This window comes from Brassica oleracea, chromosome C4, assembly GCF_000695525.1.
Source record: "Brassica oleracea var. oleracea cultivar TO1000 chromosome C4, BOL, whole genome shotgun sequence".
In the NCBI taxonomy this organism is placed as follows: Eukaryota; Viridiplantae; Streptophyta; class Magnoliopsida; order Brassicales; family Brassicaceae; genus Brassica; species Brassica oleracea.
Window position 1 is genome coordinate 6,817,573 of NC_027751.1, and position 22,789 is coordinate 6,840,361.

General features: G+C 34.0%; 2 protein-coding genes and 1 long non-coding RNA gene across 3 annotated transcripts; 2 read left to right on the forward strand and 1 right to left on the reverse strand.

Moving 5' to 3' along the window:
* The first annotated feature begins 9,609 nt into the window (after positions 1–9,609).
* On the forward strand, positions 9,610–12,674 carry LOC106340428 (cytokinin riboside 5'-monophosphate phosphoribohydrolase LOG3-like). The gene is made up of 7 exons (XM_013779307.1): positions 9,610–9,893; positions 10,251–10,348; positions 10,547–10,577; positions 11,062–11,161; positions 11,955–12,025; positions 12,121–12,264; positions 12,344–12,674. The coding sequence occupies exons 1-7, from the start codon at positions 9,771–9,773 to the stop codon at positions 12,395–12,397; spliced, it is 621 nt and encodes a 206-aa protein (XP_013634761.1). The 5' UTR covers positions 9,610–9,770; the 3' UTR covers positions 12,398–12,674.
* A 418-nt stretch (positions 12,675–13,092) lies between these two features.
* LOC106340089 (CASP-like protein 5A1) lies at positions 13,093–14,218 on the forward strand. The gene is made up of 3 exons (XM_013778953.1): positions 13,093–13,402; positions 13,653–13,785; positions 13,887–14,218. The coding sequence occupies exons 1-3, from the start codon at positions 13,188–13,190 to the stop codon at positions 14,073–14,075; spliced, it is 537 nt and encodes a 178-aa protein (XP_013634407.1). The 5' UTR covers positions 13,093–13,187; the 3' UTR covers positions 14,076–14,218.
* Positions 14,219–16,395: 2,177 nt separating this feature from the next.
* LOC106341522 lies at positions 16,396–17,340 on the reverse strand. The gene is made up of 3 exons (XR_001269664.1): positions 17,007–17,340; positions 16,637–16,926; positions 16,396–16,554 (listed from the first exon to the last, which is right to left on the reverse strand). It is a non-coding gene; the product is annotated as an uncharacterized LOC106341522 (long non-coding RNA).
* Positions 17,341–22,789: the final 5,449 nt, after the last annotated feature.

Sequence of the window (22,789 nt, forward strand, 5' to 3'; positions counted from 1 at the left end):
TATATAGGGGCTACAAATCAGGAACATTTATGATCAAGCGATTTAAGGTGTGGACATGAAGAGTTCACCGGTGAAAATAGATTACGAACAGACACAGGGCGCAACTCTGTAACTCAGACTTGTTTGAGACAGTGATGAAAAGAACTCAAACTCATGTTAAACGACAACAGTTTACAATATGAGAAAACTATAATTGTTGCAAACTTGAGCTTTTTTCATATAACGTGATGAATCTCATTTAAAAATGAAACCCATAACGCACTTGTAGGCCCGACCCTCAGAGGAAGCCGAAGAAACAAGAGCTTCCGACCTTCATAAATATATATTAGGTTCGACCATCAATGTACAAAGTATGATTTAGCTTAGTGGTATAAATGTTGGTGTTTATATCTCAATAACCCGGGTTTGAGCCATATACTTGACATTTTTTTACACTTTTTAAAAGTGGGGTCCACAAAACGCTGACGTGGCACGCTGAAGAGTGAGCAAAAACTCATCTATTATAATATAGATTTAAGATAAACTCAAATTTAACATGGTATTAAAATCCAAACAAGCATTGAACAACTGAAACCAAAGTCGATGAGGCCGGTCAAACAGTTGATCTTGAACTGGTCTGACCCGAAAATGAGTCTGGCCGGTCTGACCCTAATACTGCAGTGGAATGTTCTTACCATTAGTGGTTACAAAATTTGTGTTCAAAAAAAAAAGTGGTTACAAAATTATCATCTCGAGGGGGTGTTCTCACACTATGAATTTTCACGAGACATAGATAGTATGTAATGGATTTGGACTAATTCACTTACTGCCTATTATTTATAAGTTGAAAATTGATGATGAACTCAAATTTAACATATATACCTAAGCATATAGGTGTAATAATATTTTATGCAGAAACGTGAAAGATAACACTTTGGAAGTAGTTTATGATGATGAAAGGCATCACTTGTTACCGATGCCAATTGACGTATTTCTCTTGGTATTGATGCTATCCACGAAACGTTAGTATCTTCCTAATGTTTTTCCGTAAGTACAATCTCTTACAGCAAACTACATTTTTGTTACATATGATTGAATTAAAAAATTTGGAAAAAGAAGTATATATATTGTAAGAAATGAGTTTCTGATACGAAATTGTTATGAAAAAGAGAAATATATATTGAATACTAGGTTTTTTGTCCGCATATACGGGCGGGTATAATCTTCTTATGATTACTTATTAGTTTACGTATTATTAATCTAAAACCAACATAATAAATTATTTATGTTTTCAAATATTTACATCAAACATCAAAGTATTTATATAAGTCAAATATTTTTCATCAAATATATACTTATTATTATGTTAAAGTTTTTAAAACACTCATATCTTAGAAATAATTCAGAAATATTTCTTGACTAATATTTAATTATAAATTGTTTTCTATCTTAATTTTTAAAAATTTATAATAAAAATATTTTTTAAGTATTTTTTTTGATAATTTTATTATATTATTTTATAATCAATTATTTAATAATTAATATAACATAGAAATTTTATATTATAAAAATAAAATTCATTTTCAATTATATATAAAATTCATTAAGGGTATTGTTTAAATTAATAAATTAGTGAACCAGTTAGAAACTAATAATAAATCAATAAGCTAGGTAAAAGTTTAAAACCTAATAAAAATATGACAAATAAGAAAAACTAATTGAATACTTGATATAACATACAAGTTTGATATTATTAAAATTAAATTCATTTTAATTATATATAAGATTCAGTAAGGATATTTTTTTTAAATTAATAAATTAGTGACTCAGCTAAAAACTAATAATAAATTGATGATTTAGCTAGAACCTAATAAAACATGATAAATAAGCAAAATTATTTTAAAATTATGGAGAACATGACAAATCAGCAAATTCACTTGTCAAATAATAATATAGATTGTGATAAAGCATATATAATTTTGAAACTGCATTTAAGTGTAATTAAGGATATCATAATCTCACAACGGATGGCCTTATTGTAACTAGGTTGTTGTAAGAATAACTACAGAACAATTGTTATTCAGTCTGCACAGTGAGGAGATTCTCCAGAAAAGTTGCTCCACATGTATGAGCTAAAGTTACTAATATACTGCTTAATCCATTTTTTCTTGTATATTTAAGCTTTTAACCAACTCTGAACAATGATCTTGTGATAACAAGAAGGGGACTTTGAACCAGGGTAATGTGATGGTGGGCCATAGATTTATATTTGGTCAGCGTAAGTAGACCCACTTTGACTTATGAAACCTCAATACATTGGACATGAGCATGTTCATTGTTTTCTCCTTCGCTAAAATCATATTAATTACATTACCCTCTTAGTAACCATATTTTAACATTATATATAGTAAACTAATGTCGACGCCAATACTTTCGAAGTCTGGTCAATTCAATTTCATGTCTAAATGGAAAGATAAAATCCAAAATCTCATGAAAATATTTATAACTTACTATGTGATTCACATGGTGTAAACAGGTCGAACTAAATACTTGGAATAGTAGGCGCACAATATGAGCTTCATAAACTTTTTTTTTTCTTAAAGTAAACCAAATGGGGTATAGAGACGGCCGAAAGTTTGAGGGAATTGAAATGGATGTTAGATAATGTCCCAAAAACTAAGGACATAAAAATTTAATTCCCAAAAGATTAAAAAAACACAAATGAATGTTTCTTTGCTTCTTGGCTTCATCATAATTTCACCACTCTTCTTGCCTGCAAAATAGCTATTTTCCTCCTATTGTCTTCATCAACTCCTTACGTACGTGTATACATATTTTGCTCATACCTACTAATCTATTACGTTTACAGACATATATGTTCATCGACTATGTCTTTTTGTCTCGTATGGTCGCTATTGTTTTGATAAATCCGTTTATACACCGTCTATTATTAAACCCATACCTGTTCATACCAATTAGTGACTGAAGAATTATAATACGCAAAACACAAACGCAAAAAAAAATGGTTGTAACCTAAAATCACGAAAAATCAAAGTTTGATTGGATGACAAGTTTTTACAAAAAAAAAAAAAAAAAATTACAAATGGTCGTTTGGTTTTTGGTACTTAAAGCAAATGACCCTTGTTAGAAAGTGTACATAAACATTTTAATTTTATTATAAATGAAAGTAATTATCACTAAATTCTTGAACATGTCACATTTTTATTTGGAAAAACAGAATGTCAGCCTGTAATGTTTACTGTAAATAGCATATTGTACATCTCTTTTCAAATTACCACTACTTTTCCAAAACATAGATTGATTGATGGTAGAGCTGGAAATTTTAGTTTTTACCCGCGGGTCCCGCTCCGTTTGAACCGCTGCGGGGCGGGTACGGGTCGGCCATTTCGAAAAATTCAACATGCGGGTGCGGGTCGAGTCGAGTCGATTCTACGCGGAACGGGTGCGGGTCGGTCGATTTTGAATCGCGGGTACCCGCTAACCCGCAAAAAAATAAAAAAAAAAAAAGTTCAAAAAATAATATATATTTTCGTAAAAAATATATTAAATACTATAAATTCAGAAAATAATATATAATATAATTATTTTATTAAAATTTATATTACCTGCGGGTCCCGCAGGTTACCCGCAAACATGGGCGGGACGGGTGCGGGTATGTGAATCTTTCTTTGCGGATCATGCGGATCGAAGTTTTGAGTGAAAAAAATGAGTCGACCCGCGGGTTGGCTGGGCGAGCGGGGCGGGTTGACCCGCGAACCCAGCTCTAATTGATGGGAAAGTAACTTAACTGGTTACCAAAGGTAATAACTAAAAACACTATTGTATATTACTTTTCAAATTACTACTATTTTTTTCCAAAATATAGAGTTACTGATGGGATGGTAACTTAATTTGTTACTAATTGCTAATTAGTGATGAGTGATAACGACATAGATAGGCCTGGGCACGGGTCAAGTACCCGGCATTTTTTAGGTACTTGTTACCCGATTTTGTTTGTTCAAGTAGTTGTATTTGTTACATGTATTTGAATTGTTCTGAACGAGTACTCGTTGTATCAATTAATTGCAAACTTTTTTAATACTTGTAAATTACTTGACTTTGTTTATTACTTGATTTTATGTTTTACTTAATTTGATACTTGATCTTTTCAATTACTTAACCTATTTTCCTTGACTACTTAAAGTTAAAACACATAGTTTTACCTATACGGCTCTGTATATAAACGTCAGATCTCTGTTGGGCTAAATCGGTTAGTACTAGCCCAATAGTTTAGTAATGTTGGGTATTGATATTTAAAGACACAATTCTTTTAGTTTTGATAGACATATAATACATCAAATTTTAATTAACTAATAAACTAGATACCAAATATTTAATAAAGTAAATAATATATAACAAGTAAAGGAACAAGTAGAAGATACGAAGTAACAAGTTAAGTAACAAACTAAGTAGTTAAAAATAAAAAAAATACTTGTTACTTGACTTGTACTTATGAGTAATAGAATCCGTTTACTTGTTAGTCGACTTGACTGTAGCAAATACTTGTTTTTTCAAACCGAGCCAAGTCTAAGTAGCAAGTATAAACCGGGTATCAAGTAATAGTGCCCAAGCCTAGACATAGACATTTGACAACGGTATTAACTGTCCGACACTTTATGATAACTACCACACAACGGATTTGTCACTTTGTGACCATTGACTGGCCCCCTTTTGACCATGTTCAAATCCATGTTCTTTCCTTTTCTTCTTGTTTTGTTGTCTCCTTTTTCTTCAATTCCTTAATTTGTGGATTTAGCGTCGGTTCGTAGGGGGGAAATAACAATTTTGGGGGTTCTGTTTTCACTTAAAGCGGTAAATAATTTCACGTAAAAGCCATAACTAAAAAATTTTGTCGGAATCATATCAACCTTTGCTGATGGTTATGCTTTAAAAGTTTGACGTCTTATGCATTCAAGATTTTTACCCGGGCAATCATAGTCTCCTACGTGGTGTGTCCTTTTCTTTAAAAATGATCATTTAAAGAATAAACTACACTTAAGTTACAAACAAAAAAAACTACATAAATATGTAGGTTTTTGAGTCTCTAAAACGTTATAGTTTTTAGTCGACCAACAAACCGTATAACGATAGGTCATAAACTCCAATGCACATGCATGTAGATTGTAGAGTACACTATCATCCGTTCATGTCTACTTTTTACTTTTAACGTATCAAACACTATCCTCAAGATATAAACGTACAACATCATTTTCATTATGCTTTATCCAAGACGGTTCAAACATTGTTTTACTGTAAATAATTCGATGGACATTCAAGTAAGTGAACGTATTTCATAAATGACTAAATCAATCCACTTTTGGAACTCTCAGTTATTCTCTCTTTGTTTTCCGAACAAATTCAAAAAAAAAAGTTTTGATAAATAACTCGATAGACATTCAACAACAAGAATTTTCACGTGCCTCCGAATTAACATATGCCGTTTGCATCGAATATACAATAATACAAACCAACTAAAAATATTTATTAACCCATGATAAAACCAGATAAAATTAGGGGTGGACGTTCGGGTACCCATTCGGGTTCGGTTCGGATCTATTCGGGTTTCGAGATTTTATGGTCAAAGATTTCAGCTCCATTCGGGTATTTCTAAATTTCGGTTCGGGTCCGTTTCATATCTTTGCGGGTTCGGATAACCATTTAAATTATTTTAAAATTTTAAAATTTATTATATACTTTAAATTTCTCATAATCTATAAACAAAATAATATATTACGTGTAAATTTGAATAAAATAAGTCAAAATATCTAAGCTTAACATATAAATTGGTTTGATTTGAATATTTGGATAGAGAATCAATAGATATTTCAAGTATTTTTGGTGTTTTGCATATATTTTAACTATTTTATATATTTACTTTTGATTATATATATATATATATATATATATATATTATTTTTTTTCAAGTATTTTAGATAGCTTAAAAGTATCTTATATATTTTGGATGTTTTTAAATATACATTAACTCCTAAAGTAATTAATATATTTAGATATATAAATCTATTTCGGATATATTTGGGTATCCGAAATATTTCGGTTCGGGTCGGGTTCGTTTTTTTTCTTTTAGATACCAAAATTTTGAACCCGTTCGGATATTTAATCAATTTTGGTTCGAATTCGGTACTACTTTTTCGGAACGGATCGGATTCGGTTCGGTTTTTTGGATACGGGATTTTTGTCCAGCCCTAAATAAAATTCATTAAAAAGGTCCATAAAAACTATTCTAGCAATAGCTGAAGTATATCGTCTTCTTTGTCAGATGTATTTCCCAACAATTAATATGGCAAACAAATTTTCAGCCTTTTGTGACAAAAAGAAAAACAAAATCTTCAGCCTTTTATTAATCGGAGCTAAATATGGAAAATGATACTAATATATATTTTCATTTTCCATTGATATAAATCAAATCAAATTAATTAAGCAATTATTTTTGTAATCAGGGATGAATATTCTAACGAAGACAAGAATATTCTGTCAGATAGAAAGTGTGAAACCTTTCCTTCATATATGTAGAAATTGATGAGCTTGTATTATACTAATACATTCGCGCCACTTTGTCGGTTAAATAATTTACTCGCTTTATAACGAAGTTACGAGAAATATGAAGGAATTACGTTAACAGAAAGTAATCGTAAAACGGTCAATGTTTCACCAACAAACAAAAATAATACTCCCATATTTAGCTCCGATTAATAAAAGCTTCAGCTTTCGGAGCTAAATATGGGAGTATATGTCGCCGAATTGATCAAAGCTTCAGCTTTCGGAACTTTTATAAATTATATTTTTCCATATAAATTATATGTTTACAACTGAAACTTTTACTCAAAAGAAATTCAAATATGTTCCCCTTTTCTAATTACAAAAGGTGAACATTCAAAACACTTTATTTATGAACTACTTCTATGACAACTAATACTCTTTACAAAAATAATCAGAACACTTTTCAAGTGATTTGAAATTCCGTTAGGTGATCGTTAATGCTATGTTACTATATAAGTCTTTGACATCATCATGTAAAAATCGATTGAAGACAAATATTAACCTTTTTTGTTCAAAAAGATACTTTGTATTTCAAATATCCACTTTTAAAAGTTATCTTTTCTGTACATATTTATTTAAAAAATCGAGTATGAAACATCATGTACTGTATATGTATTTACCAATTTTCATATTATAACCTTTCAATATAATAACCAGACTGCAAGTATTATCTACTGAAATTGTGATATCACTACCATCGTCATGGTTATTAATATAGAATATAATTGGGTCAGAAGTCAAGAAGAATGTGGAGGGAAACTAGAGAAGAAGATAAATGCGCATGCAAGCATGCAGATAGTAGTACACATTAATTTACAAACTTACTTATTTGTTTATAATCTCAAAAACCCTACATAAAAGGAATGGGCAGCATCTACTCAGATCTTGGGATTGCAATTAACATTTTATTTTTATTAGTTAAATACTCACACGCTTATACACATATTATAAACAAGTAAATATGATCTTGATTATAAAGTGTCTGCTTGCAATTAAGTATAACTGTATAAAGAGTGTGTGGGTGTTACTGGCATTCCAAGCTAACAATTTAATGGAGTTATGATATAAGCTTTGTATGAAGCTAGTCTTTTTCATTAGTTTATGCTATCACCTTTAAGTGTTTTATTTTTGTCTTTTTTTAAACGAAACTTACATTTCATTAAAACTAGTATCCTAATGAAAATAAAAATATAACAAGAACTGTATTTCTTTTTGTTTAAAATTTTATTTCTTTCTAAGAAAACACAAAACTTTAGAAATTGAACTGATGAACTGAATGAGCTCTTTATTTCAAATTGAAACAAGACTTAAAATAATTATTATATGGATCGATAATACCAAGTGGAATCAGAACGACAACTTAGTTACACAAGAAGATGGGGAGAAGCTAAGAACTATATTTTCATAAAATACAGAAAGGTTAAAATGAATAGAGAGGAATAGAAAATAGAATAGATGTTTCCTATGCAAAGAACAAGAAGAAGGTTGTCTACATAGGGAGGGTGAATTGGGATACATTGGTAATAAAAGCCATAACTCACATTGTGTTTCTTATTTCAATCATCAATGGCACATTGCTCCATATCCCAGACATCATCATCCACTAACTTCTTTATTCTATATATCCTCAAAAATATTGTGTGTAAATATGTATTGGTGTACCCATAACATTTACATGGTTCCCATTAAATTATGTTAGTGGGTTTTTCTTGTCTTGGTTATTTTTGGTCATTTTTCATATTTTTGTGCATGAGTATCAGTAAATAACGTTTGTACCCATCTTACACTGTCCAGATATAAGCTGTCCATTTTCTGGTCCTATTTTTTATACAGAAAATTAACTATTTGTCCTATTCTTGAGAAAGGGAAAAAAGCGAGGAACCTTTATCACTGAATCAATTCTAATAATCTAATTCTACTTCCATCAGATATAGTTACAAAACATTATTTAAAAACTTAAGAATTACTAAGTGGTTTTCCCATTGATTCAAAGCTTGTCACTTTGCCTATATACAAACGTAAACCTAATGAAAAGTCTATACAATAAGATGAATCACCAAAATATAAAATAAGAAAACAACTAAATACAACATATATGATTATATCTTCCAATAGTGTGAATTTGTCTCTTTTAACTTATGACCAAATCAAAACTAATCCTCAAATATAAATTAGAAGAATAAGATCTCATGCAATAAGTCACGTATAAGAGTTCAAATATCCAACTAAGAAAGCATTTTACAAACCTTCCATTAGCCTCAATAAAGTATATTTATATTGCATCTCAAACATTGTTCATCTGAAATTGAGTTACATTTACCAAACTGCAATGTGTGCATACAACTCAAAGGAGATTGATGTCCCAATCACAATCGAACTTTGTCAGTTCTGCGTCATTCAATGTATAATGGGTCTAGAGTTATTATCCTCGTACCGCCATTTACACAACCTCTTATCTAATAGAGTGGAGATAAACTTCGTTTTACGACCATAACGAAGGTTTTTGGTACTATAATCTTATATTGTTTGACGAGTCCATATTTTGGAAAGGAAAAACCAGTTTGTTGAAAATTAACACAAGGAAAGATTTTGGTCAGGCGTGCCAACATGAGCTGTATGTGCGGGTTGTGAAAGACGCGCGTGCTTTAATCTCTCACGTGTGAAGACCTTAACATTTAACAAATCAGATTTTTATATTGATATAAATTAAAGGGAATTTTTGAAAAATAAAAATATTCTATGCTCTTCTTTTCTTTCACATAAATATGGTAAATCTTCGCAAATTTTTTTGTTATATATATTTTTCTATTCTAGGTAAATGATTTTGAAATATTTTGGTATTCAAAGAATTTTTTTTAAAAAAAATTGTGGTTTAAATGTCGTACTTGCGGAAATACCTAATTAAAAATTAACTAAATGAAAAAATAAATTAAATCGGTGACCAGCATGACGAGAAGACGCACTATATAACAATGAAGTGTTGAGCCAGGACGCATTAGTGGTAAAGGATACACTACAACACCCAAAAAAAACAGAGTTAAAAATTTCAATTAGGTTTCTTTGACACTCATATCTGTCTTAGATTCTTGTGCTCAAAGAAATCTTAAAACTGTTTACCTTTTTCTCTTTCCATACAAAGTTTAGATTTTTTCAAAGGCTTTTGATCAGAATCAATGGAGATCACAGCTGAAAAGATGCAAATGTCAAGGTTCAAAAGAATCTGTGTCTTCTGTGGAAGCAGCCAGGGCAAGAAAAGTAGTTACCAAGATGCTGCTGTTGAGCTTGGCAACGAACTGGTATTACATGAACTTCAACTCATTTTTTTTTATTTTTTTTTCTACTGGTGGATATGAAATAAGAACCATAAGATGGTGTACTTTGCTTTCATTATGTTCTGCAAAACTATATTCTTTTTGAGCTTTGGTAAAACATAGTCACAAGATGTTTTTGAATGTGTGTTTTTGTAACTTTTGCAAATGCAGAGCATTTTTGCTTTCTTCCTTGAAACGTGCCAAATGATATTTAACTTTAGGATATTCTGGTTGATGTTTTGTTAAATGGGTCTGAATCTCAAAACTTAGATTTTTTTTCCGTCTAGTTATTTGCTACCAAATCTAGGCTTCGTGTGTAACTCTGTTCTTTTTGTCCTGCAGGTTTCAAGGAATATTGATTTAGTCTATGGAGGTGGGAGCATAGGATTGATGGGTTTGGTTTCACAAGCTGTTCATGATGGTGGTCGTCATGTTATTGGGTAACTATTTTTCTCTAGTCAAATCACTTAAAACTATTGACTCTGTTTAATCTCCACTTAACTACTTTGTGATCTTTGGCCTCAAGATCTTTCAAACAAACTGTTTTTAATAAGTTTCTATTGGAACGAAACTGTTGGGTAATCTTGTTGATTACTTCTAATTCAACCTCTTTTTGTCATCTTGTTGTCACTCTACAGAATTATTCCCAAGACCCTCATGCCTAAAGAGGTAACTTTTCAAGTTTTTTTTTTAAAATAAACATTGCTATTTGTTTATTAATTTATGTTTAAGTTCTGTTTTCTTTTCTCCAAATCCCAATTCAACCCCATTTTAATCTCCACTTATCCAGTCTTTGCTTAGGTTTTACTCTTCTCCCTACTTATAATTACCTTTTCTCCAGTCTCATGATTATTTGTAGTTTCTCTTTTCTGCGTCATCTTCTTTTCTTTTAGCTATCCTAAAATACAAATATCTTCATTTTCTACCTTAATTTAACTAAAAGATATGTGAAGAAAATGATTAAAAGAGATGGTTACCTAGATTAGGGTTATGTGAAAAAATGTAGGAGATTTCAAAAACATCCAAATATTACGACTACTTGCATTGCCATCATTGCTTTTGCCTGTAGAAGAGTCCAAAGTTGCTTTCTCCCTTTAACTGCTTTTAATTATTACTTCCTTTTATTTAAAAAATTGGTGGATGCTCTTTGCAGTTGACTGGTGAAACAGTAGGAGAAGTAAGAGCAGTTGCAGATATGCACCAAAGGAAAGCTGAGATGGCTAAGCACTCTGACGCTTTTATTGCCTTACCAGGTTTTGTTTTAACCCCATCCACACAAATTTATCATCAATTTTTTCATTTTATATCGTTATAACTTTAGAATTTTGCTTTTCTTTCAAACAAAGTAATGATGATAAGGAAAAACTAGTCAAACTCTAGTGACACAAGGAACCTTAGCAGCACCATTTTAGGCCTGTTGCATCTTAATGAAGGGGGGAATATTTGTTCATGAAAATATTTTTCGTTTTGTTTTTGTACTGATTTTGCAAAAGAGAGAAGAAAAGAATTTGGTAAAAACATGATTTCTTGGTCAAGCTGCAGTGTGAAAGCTACTGTGAAAAGTTCCTTTATTTTTGTATGGAAAAATGTAAAATAATAAGTCACCAGAGTCTAAGATAAAGGCCTTGACCCATCAACATCTGGCACTTAAAATTAGACCTTTTTGTTTTCTCTTTTCTTTACTCTGTTTATTGCTCTGCTTTTTAAACTTAGGGGGTATGCTCTGTATAGCTTGTGTAATCTTACCGTGACCAAAGTTTTCTTCTTACCCATTTCAAGTAACAGACAAAACCTGAAACAGTCCCACAAATAGCATATTTTTCCCACACTGAATCTGAAATTATTAATGGAAAGTCAAGTTGCTTCAAGATCCTGCTTTTGCAATCATATTCATACCATTGTACAAACTGTAAGAGAGATGGAGAAGAGTCTATTATTTGGTTTTCTCTTGTACATGACACATTTATTGACTTGACCATATCATAGTAACAGATTAATCAGCTCTTTAAGAAAAAGCAAAGCTAAGGTTTTGTGTGAAAATTGCAGGTGGATATGGAACCCTTGAAGAATTGCTTGAAGTCATAACTTGGGCTCAGCTTGGAATACACGAAAAGCCGGTAAAATAAACAAACACTCTTTCAGATTTTGAAATAAAGATTAAAACTTCAAATGGGAAATCCAAGAACCTAAAATCATTAAATTAATTCTGCAGGTGGGTTTGCTTAATGTTGATGGATACTACAACTCTCTGCTCTCATTCATCGATAAAGCCGTTGAAGAAGGATTCATCAGCCCTACTGCTCGTGAGATCATCGTCTCCGCTCCTACTGCTAAAGAGCTTGTGAAAAAGCTAGAGGTAAATTACAAAAAAAAAAAAAGATGAATTGTTTCTCAAATTTTGCATAATCTCATACACGTTATTGTTTTTGTTGCAGGAATACGCACCTTGCCATGAAAGTGTTGCGTCTAAGCTTTGTTGGGAGACATAACGGATTGAAGAATGATCAAGATCCAATATATCTATCTATATACCTATTTAAATATCTTATATATAGATAATGAAAATGTGGGAGATTTTCAAGATTTCAATCTTACTAAAAAGGGAAGGAATAGATTCTGATTAGTTGGCGTAAAGTAAAAAATATTTCCACTACGGAGGAATTATTTTGTGTAAATTATTATTAGTTGTTGTCTTTTTAACTCCAAACTAAGTGTCTTTTGATTCTGTATGATCACCAACTCTCTTCTGTAACCAGACAAAAATAGTCTCCCACTTTCGTCTGAGATATTTTATTTTGTATACTCAGTTCTAAATAGTAAATACTACGAGAAAGGCACAAAAAAACAGAGGAAAACAATAAAGAAAAAAACAAAATATGATTTTATTTCAAACTTAACGAGTTTACTAGTGGAATTTTTTCAGTCTGATGATTTAGTTAAAAGTTTATTAATATGTTTACATCCGAAAATTTGAGATTTGATTCCCAAAATGTAATTTTATTAATAGTTATGTAAATTAATGAAAATTTATAATTCTTAAGCTAATAATTCCAATAGTTTATTATAAAAATAGTATAAAAATATATTTATTAAAGTTTTACTGTATGAAATACATTTATATACCACATAAATGTATTTTCTTTTGACAAAAAAAGAGTAAATGTATTTAACTTTGATCAGTCCCACCAAACTTATTCCAGTTTCAGACAGAAGTAGTCAAGTATCAGTGTCTTGCCTTTATAGGGTCTGAAACTGTCCGAAATTTTTTTGCCTCAGCGTATGATGAACGTGAGCCGACCGGCGGTTCACCCGGTGGATTCGGTTCCGGTAGCTCCGCCCGCTAACGATAGACCGCCAGCGAGGATGAGAGATGTTCAGGGCATGCCCGGAACAACCGGCGGCCTCATCCTCCGCCTCTCTCAATTCGTCCCCGCTCTCATCTCCTTCTCCGTCATGATCACCACCTCCGATTATCGCTCGGCCACCGCTTTTTGGTATCGATAGTCTAGAGCCTCCCTCCCCCTGTCTGATTTGAGATTCTGAAAAAAGTTAGGGACCTTTAGTGATCTCTTGGTCAACCTTTGATAAATTAGGGTTTTTGCTCGGCGAATTGGTGTGTAGTCCACGTTTTGTCCTTCTTGTTCATTTGTTTATTAGGGTTTTGAAATGTTTTTGCTCAATTATGTTTGAACAATTTGGTTTAAGACAATTAGAATCTGACCAAACAACTTTCACGTGTGACAGTTGCTTGGTTCTTGCGGTTAGCTTGCAAAGCCTGTGGAGCTTGGCTCTTTTTTTCATCGATGCTTATGCTCTTCTTGTCAAAAGAAGCCTTCGGAATCACTTGATTGTTCAATGTTTCACTGTTGGAGATGGAGTAAGTACCTTGTGGAGCTTGTCTCTTTTAAGTTAGTTAATACGAGGCAGCAAAGTGGCTTGACTATCTTTTTTCATCTCAACATTGTTTTGTTGTTGCAGATCACATCCACACTTACATTTGCAGCTGCATCTGCGTCTGCTGGCATAACTGTACTCATCAACGATTTTGATAGATGTAACGTCAACCACTGCACAAGGTTCGAGACCGCCGTAGCAATGGCCTTCATCAGCTGGTTTGCGGTGTCTCCTTCCTTTATTCTCAACTTCTGGTCCTTGGCAAGCTTCTAATTAGCATACAAAGATAAAGTTCAGAGGAATCTAATCTAGTTATCTATCTTTCCTAGTATAATGTAAATAAAGGGTGGAGTATAACTATCCTTCGAATCTCAATCAGCCAATGTTTTGAAGCATATATTATTACATTGAGGAAATCATAGTATTAAAGAAACATGCATTGCGTTCTTGGTCAGACTTTTTGATATAAGACAAACGGTTGTTGAATGATAGTCGGTCACTTTGTTTAAGTTAGCTACTACGAGGCAACAAAGTGACAACCTAACGGGGAACCTGTCTTGAACCATGAAGCTTCTAGCTCTTGCTTTAATGTCTTTATCTGCATGAGCAACGCCGCATTGTCCTAACCCAAGAGACAAAGAACTAATGAGCCACAAGCATTTAACTGACCGAATCCAAATGGATTATTTGAAAATCCCAAAAACACATAAATTTTTTATTTGAAAAATCTAAGTTAATATCTGAAATAAATATTTGAAATTAAAATAAATATCTTAAGTATTCAGTTTTATACTTATTTAAAAATAAATTATTATTATTATTAATCAAATCTGAATTTGGATGAAAAACAAATTTTAGAATATTAAGTTATAAAACATATCGAAATGACTAATCCAATAACTAATGTCACTCTGCAAGTGTCTACGGTAGAAGATCAGGTTTTGCCTTTCACTATTTTTTGCATCTGCTGCTATGTACAGTATAACCTTTTTAAATTAATACGCTATAAATTAATATACACTAAAAATCTCTATAAAATAATATAATTTTATAGTCTCAAATTGAATTTTTAGTTCAATTAGTATATCGATAAATTAATATCTCTATAAATTAATAAAAAAATTATAGTTTTGGTGTAGTCCCAACATTATTAATTTATAGAAGTTTCACTGTATTTGGTGTTATTATCGCTAGCTTACTTGTACTCTATCACTTTAATATATCTTTTCCTGTTTTAAGTGAGCATTTTGGCTAGAATTTGCTTTGATAATTGATTTGTTTTTGTATGCGGTAGTGAAACGTATACCAAATAAATTGAGTTATTTGGCATTGCTCATATACTCATCTATGATAAATGTATTTGTGTTTCTTTTATTGTTTCTCATTATCTAATCTCTAGCCCTTTTTTTTACAATTTTTTTTTTCTCATATTGGTCTAATTGTTGTCATTTCTCCATATATACTCGGTTGGTTTGAAGCTATTCAAGAAGCTGATGGATTTATTGATAGAAAACACACTTTTGTAAGTTTAATTTTATTTACTTGGCGGCTGATGTAATTCTCTCATATGCAAAGCTCGTATATATCACCATGCAGCACAAGCTGCAGTTGGTGTTTGGAAATTGACTGGAATGCAGCTAGGATTGTGTGCTATCAATACACAGCTCCTCTCGGTGAACGATGACTCCATTGACATATCTCTTTTTTATGTCTTGGTCCATTTGGATTTTGGCTGCGGCTTTGATTCTTCTTTTTTCGTTTAATACTAATATTCTCTTATTTTTCGCTTAACCTCGATTGAAAGTCAATTGCTTAAACAAAATTATTGTTTCCAGAGCTCATGAAATGCTTCGCTTGATGAAGGAGCTTTGGTATTTGTAATTGTTGTCTCACCGGTACTAAGGAAGATCACCAAAATCATTTTCCCACAATCTGTATGCAGGTAAGTGAGAGTCAATTGATCAATCCTCTGAAATATCACATATGCAAGTTGATATTTTTTTAATGCAGAATTCTGATGGTTGAACGGCTAATCATCATGGATGAAATTAGAGATGTTGTATGACCATCCGTGTGATCTTTTATCATCTTCTACATTTACTATGGAAGAGGTTGTTTACTTTGTCATTGAACCTTATTGTTTAATATGGTTGAGACTGCAACTCAAAACTCATTGTTCAATAATTTTTCAGTAAAGGAGGAACTGGAAAGAAGCTACAGAAGAAAATAAATCAAAAGGAAAAGAATGATGGGATTTAAAATTGAGAAAATAAAGAGGAAGAAGAAAAAGAAATGAGACGTATTTTCCTAATCCAAGAGACAAAAAACCTAATGAGCCACAAGCATTTAAACTAATGAGCCACAAGAATATATAACACATCAAAATAGCCATAAGAAATGTCTGAATTTTTTTTGTCCAAGAAAGGCAGCTCTATAGTAACATCAAACTTTCCATAAACAAACCGTCCAGTTAATACTTAAGTGCACAAATGCAAAAGTTGATGTGTTACAAACAAGATACTTTCTAGATGGAGCTTTTAATGTCAAACTTGTAAGCCAAAATAAGAGTAAACTTGGGACAGTAACACATTAAACCTGATTACACAAGAGAGTGATAAAGTTTAGTTTAGCGCCAATGCTCGGTTCTCCATCCTCCTTTGCATTTCTAATCTATTCCTCATCTTCCTTTGTTTCGATCTTCCTTCCTTTTTGCTTTATATTCTTCCATAGCTTCTTTCAAATTCCTCATTTCCTGAAATATCATTGAACAACCACATTAAGTTTTAAGTTTCATTTCAAGCACATTAAGGTTCAATGACTAATAAGTATCAAACCTCTCTGAAAGTAAATGTAGAAGATGATACAATACCAGACAGATGGTCTTACATCATCTCTAATTTCATCCCTCATGATTAGCAGTTTGACCATCAAAGTCATGCACACGAAAAAAATAAGTCCATTGCATATGTGATATTTCAGAGAATATAGCTTATTAGATGCATGATCAAATGAATGTCACTTACCTGCGTAAAGACTGTGAGAAAATCAATATGGTGATCATCTTTAGTAAAGTTGAGACAGAAAATACCAAAGCTCCTCCAGCAAGACAAGCATCTTCTGAGCTCTGCAGACAACAATTTTGTTCAACCAAGATTATTTCCAATTGAAAGTAAGCAAAAACAAAAGATATATTCTTATTCATACTTGAAGAATCAAAACCGCAGCCCAAATCCAAATTGACCAAGACATGACATGAGATATGCCTATGTCAATGGACCCATCAGTCGCCAAGAGGAGCTCTGAATTGATAGCAATCAATCCCAGCTGTGTTTCACCCAATTGTAGAAAAAGAACGAAAGCCAAGCTAGCCCGCGTCCTGCAAAATCATACGAGCTTAGCATACCAGAGAACTACATCAGTAACCAAAACATTTAATCTTTTGCAAGGATTGTCTGGATTCTTGGTAAGGGAATGACATCTTATGTAATGATTCTAGCTTTTGATTGAAGGTAAAAGTGTTTCCATTTTCAGATGATTCTTTGATCTGTACAAGAAACTCCCTAAAATCAACTGCTATAGAAAAGTAGTGCTTTTTGCACCGAACTATCCAAAAATCCAAACTCATAAAATTTAGATTCGAAAATCTAAATTAGTATAAGAAATATGAAACCTAAGCCAAATATTCATTTTCATGCTTATTTTGATATAATAACTAAAATTTAAACACCAAATATTATTAACTAAATTCGAAATGAGTTAGGATGGAAAATAGATCTTAGATAAATTATAAACATATCCGAAACAATTCAAACATATATAAAATCTTCAAGACTGAATCCGGAAACACGATCCGAGGATACCCAAACTCCCAATTCCCAAACAATCTAAAAACGGTTCTATCAAACCGGGAAAACAACAAACTAAACCATACAGTACAAGAAAACAGGCGGATACTGATGGACAAAATCGTCAGAAGTTCGTCGGAATAGGCGGAACTGACAAATTTCTGACGACAGTGATCGTCGGTATCATTTCGTCGGAAAAAAAAATTCGTCGGAATTTCGTCAGAGTTTCCGATGACTTTCTGACGAAAACCGATAAACCACATTCTGACGAACTTCCGACGACGCTCCGATAACATATTCCGAGAACATAATTCATTGGAAACACTATATTCCGACGAATTAGGTCGTCAGAATATATACTGACGAATTAGAGTCGTCGGAATATTCAGACGACACTAATCCAATCTTGACTTCAAATTATCCTTCGTTTTACCTTGGATGTTAAGGATTGTGTTCATCAGATTGTCGAAAAAGTTCTTCTCGATATGCATGACATCTAAATTATGCCGCAATAGATGATCCTCCCAATATGGCAGATCCCAGAAAATACTCTTTTTGTGCCAGTTATGTAGCTCTCCAACCGCATCGACTCGAATGTATTCATGTCCACCTACGTCTGGCGTCCTACCTGCACCAAAATCCCTCAACTGCTTCCACAATTTTTCCCCACTAACTTCCTCAGGTGGACCATCAAACACCTGCTTGTTCTTCTTAAACAAAGTCTTACTCCTACGGTATGGATGATTAGGTGGTAGAAATCTTCTGTGACAGTCAAACCAACACGTTTTCCTTATGTGCTTTAGTTGGAAAGCATATGTGTCATCTTGACAATATGGACATGATAGCCTCCCATGTGTTGTCCATCCGAATAACATACCATATGCTGGAAAGTCACTTATTGTCCACATAAGTACTGCCCACATATAAAAGTTTTCTTTGCACGAAACATCGTATGTCTCAAAACCATGCGTCCATAGTTGTTGCAACTCATATATCAGTGGCGGAAGAAACACGTATAGTGATCTCTTAGGATGCTCTGGCCCCGGGACGAGAATTGAGAGGAACAAAAACTCTTGTCGCATGCACAAGCTTGGCGGTAAGTTGTACGGTGTCACAATAACTGGCCATAGAGAATAATGTCTTCCACTCTTTCCAAATGGGCTGAAACCATCAGTACATAATCCAAGATAAACATTTCTTCTCTCTTCCGCAAATTCTGGATATGTTGACTGGAAATGTTTCCAAGCCTTCGCATCTGAAGGATGTCTAATCTCACCATTTGTGGAATGCTCTGCATGCCATCTCACTGCTTTTGCTGTGCGCTAACACTGATACAACCTCTGCAATCTTTCCGTCAAAGGAAAATACCACATCCTTTTGAACGGGATCGGAACTCTTCCCCTCGTCTCCTGATAACGAGGTTTCCTACAAAATTTGCAGTTATCCCGTTCCTTATCTGCTCCCCAGTAGATCATGCAGTTGTCAATACATACATCAATCACTTCGTACGATAGTTGAAGATCCGTAACAAGTTTCTGAATCTCGTAGTATGAACCCGGTGCAAGATTATCCTCAGGTAGAATACCTTTGACAAAATCAGTAATCGCATCCACACATTCTTCAGCCAAATTATAGTCTGTCTTAATACCCATCAATCTAGTTGCAGATGATAAGGGTGAATGACCATCTCTACAACCTTTATACAAAGGTTGTTTTCCGGCATCCAACATGTCAAAAAATCTCCTAGATTCGGGATTTGGTTCTTCCCCTCTATAATAATCATGTACCATCTGCATAGTACCTACACCATAATCTATATCCGATCTAGGTTCTTCTAACCTAATATCAGGCTGAGGTTCGCTAACAGGCTTAGGTTCGCTAGTACTACCATATTCATAACCAGTTTCCCCATGAAGATACCAAACTTTATAATTACATGAAAATCCTCTCATATACAAATGAGTCCAAACATCAAATTCTCTTGTAATCCTATTATTATTGCAAGTAGAGGAGGGACATCTTAACATACCGGTTTTTGCATCCAGTTGCTGTTCAACAAGCTTCATGAATTCTCCAATCCCTTGACTGTATTCTTCCGAAAGTAAATTGGTGTTGGGATCCATATGAGGTTTATCCATCCACGAACGATAATAAACTCCTGAAGACATGATTTTCTCGGAATTGTTGTGATTAGAGAGAGTGAAGAGAGAATGAGGAGTGAATGAGTTGAATGAGGAGAGGTTGTATTTATAGGAAATTGCTTACGGCAGTCCGACGACATTCCAACGGAATTCCGACGACCCTAACGGTCATATCCGTCGGAATTCCGTCGGTATTTTCCTATCTCAACGGCTATAAAACGGTCATATGTATTCGTCGGCAACGGTCAAAAGGTTCGTCAGAAATTCGTCGGTTGCCGACGAACTTCCGACGACAGCGACAGTTATATTATTGATCGCAAGGTCGTCGGAAAGTCGTCGGTATATACCGACGAATTTCGGACGAACGTAACGGTTATATATTAAATCGGAATGTCGTCGGAATTGCGTCGGTATATACCGACGCTCACTCTTTGGTCGGAAAGTTGTCGGTATATTCCGACGAATTTCTGACGAAGTTGTATTTTTAAGTTTCGTCGGAATGCCGTCGGAAAATCGTCAAATTCGTCCGACGACTTGACGGAAAATAGCGTATTTTCTTGTAGTGATAACACCTTTTGACTAAAGCCCATAAAGATCACTATTATCGGGCCCAAATATGTACAAGGGTGACTTGGTCGTATTTCTTCATTTCCATAAACCCTAATTTCGTCTCCTCTATCGAGAAGAAGAAACCTCTTTAACCCCCGCAAAACAGCAATGCCGCCGAAGCTTGACCCGAGCCAGATCGTGGACGTGTACGTCCGCGTAACCGGAGGTGAAGTCGGAGCAGCGAGTTCTCTAGCTCCCAAAATCGGTCCGCTCGGTCTAGCTCCCAAGAAGATCGCGAAAGAAACCGCCAAGAAGTTCAAGAAGGTGAAGTTGAGATTCCTGAGAATTAATAAAAAGGGGATTTAAAGATTTTATTTTTTTGTTTTTGATATTTTAATTATGTTTCGGTTGAAAAACGTTTCTGTTATTTTGCCGCGTTTATTTAATCACAGGCTTATGCAATGCTTTGCTACTTTTTCATGACCATTTTTAAAATGAAATGGTGGAACTTTATGCCTAGGAATCTCAATCTGTCTTAGTTGAGTAAATGTTCATCAAATGATATTTAACTTTTTTTTTATTCAAGATTATGCATAAGGCTATGATGCACCGGGATGGATACGGGGACATAAACGGGGACGGAAGCGGGGACCGGAAACGGGAAAATTTAAAAATTATGGGTACGGGTACGGCAAATATATACTAGTAAAAAATATAAAATATTTATAAAAAAATAAATTTATATAGTGAATCTAACATAATTATATATAATTTACTATAATATGTCTATTTTACCAACTAAAATTAGAAGTAAGATAACAGTGACAATTAAAAAACAATTGCACAAGCATTATGTCCCGTAAAAACTAGTCTTACTCATAGCTATGTTCTCTGACCGTCCCCAAGCCGTACCAGTGCTGTCCCCGTGAAGTACCCGTCCCCGAAACGTTTCTGGTACCGGTACGGCACCTAAATAGACGTCCCCGTGCTACATAGGCATAAGGTCATTGGGTGTTGATTCGCCTCCATTTCTTGATGAGTCTTTTACATGTCTAATGAACCTTGAGCAAACTGTGATGTAGTTTTGAACAAACAAGACCCAATAAAACAAGTATTAGATATGAGATTAAAAAAAACGAAGGCAGTGCCTGTCTTGTTTCACTGCAACTTCCTCTACATTTCCCAAATTGTGCTCATCTTAAGCCTCCCGAGTAATGGTCTCAAATTAAGACAGTCGCAGCTTAGGTTCTCTTCTTTTCTTGTCTTATTGTATCTTCTTCGTTACAATTATCGGGTTTTTGCACTTTTTTTTTTTTGGTAAAATATTAAGATTATTATACCAAATTTTCAGTTTTTGACAGAAATACAAAATAACAAGAAGATTAAATGAAACTAAACAACAAGCATACAACGCACGACAGTCAAAACAATAACTAGAAAGAGGAGCGGCTCGATCGAAGAGAGTCGAAAGTATAACGAGGCGATGGCAAACCAAACAACACCAGAAAGATTAGAAGAGACAACCCGGTTGCCACGAGATACCGAGAGATAGGGCGCCCTCAAACCCCAGAAGCACGGTTCCTACAGCTTCCTAGTCACTAAACCGCAACAAACTGAGCCTAGAATCCACCACAGACCTGCAAACCAACCCGGACAGGGAGACGCCGGGAGGATAAACCGACAAACCGATGATGCCGTCATTCGGTAGAGATAACCGGAGATTACCGCCTCTAGCTCAAACTACCGTGACCGTATACACCCTTTTAACCAGAAGACCTGGAAACCGAACCCTAGGCCGACGACAACCCATCACGCCTCCAGCCACAGCCACACCGGAAGTCAGAGATGAGCGCCTTCGAAACCTAGCCGACGCCACACGCGCTGCCAAACTCTGGAGAGGGCCGCCACAGTCAAGAGAAAATCGTCGGGAGACAACCAGACCAAACGTCGTCACTGAGGGAAGGAGGGAGCGGTCCTCACGCGCCTCCATGACCGTCGGGAGCCAGCAGATCTAGTAGAGCCGCACCGGACTGAACGCAGCAACACCACACCACCCACCGAGAAGAAACAGAGATAACCAGAGAACAGAAGGGAACAGAAGCAAACATCGAAAGGTGCCTCCGGCGACCGCAAAGCGGAGGCGACCGCCGGAGTTAGAGGAAGCTTTTATGAAAACCCTAGTAAAGTTGAGAGAAAAGAGTTATTCTTGGGTTCACCCCCTAGGGTGAACCTCTAGGTTCACCAGCCAATATGATTTCATTATTTCAAATTCGATATCTTTTAAAAAAAGAAAAAAAATATTATCAAATTATATTATGTTTTTAAAATAAAAAAGTGAAAAAAATAGCAACTACAGAAAAAAAAGAATTAAAAAAATCTTTTTAACGTCGTCAGCAAAACACGTAACCCTAAATCCTAATCTCTAAACCCTAAATCCTAAACCCTAAACCCT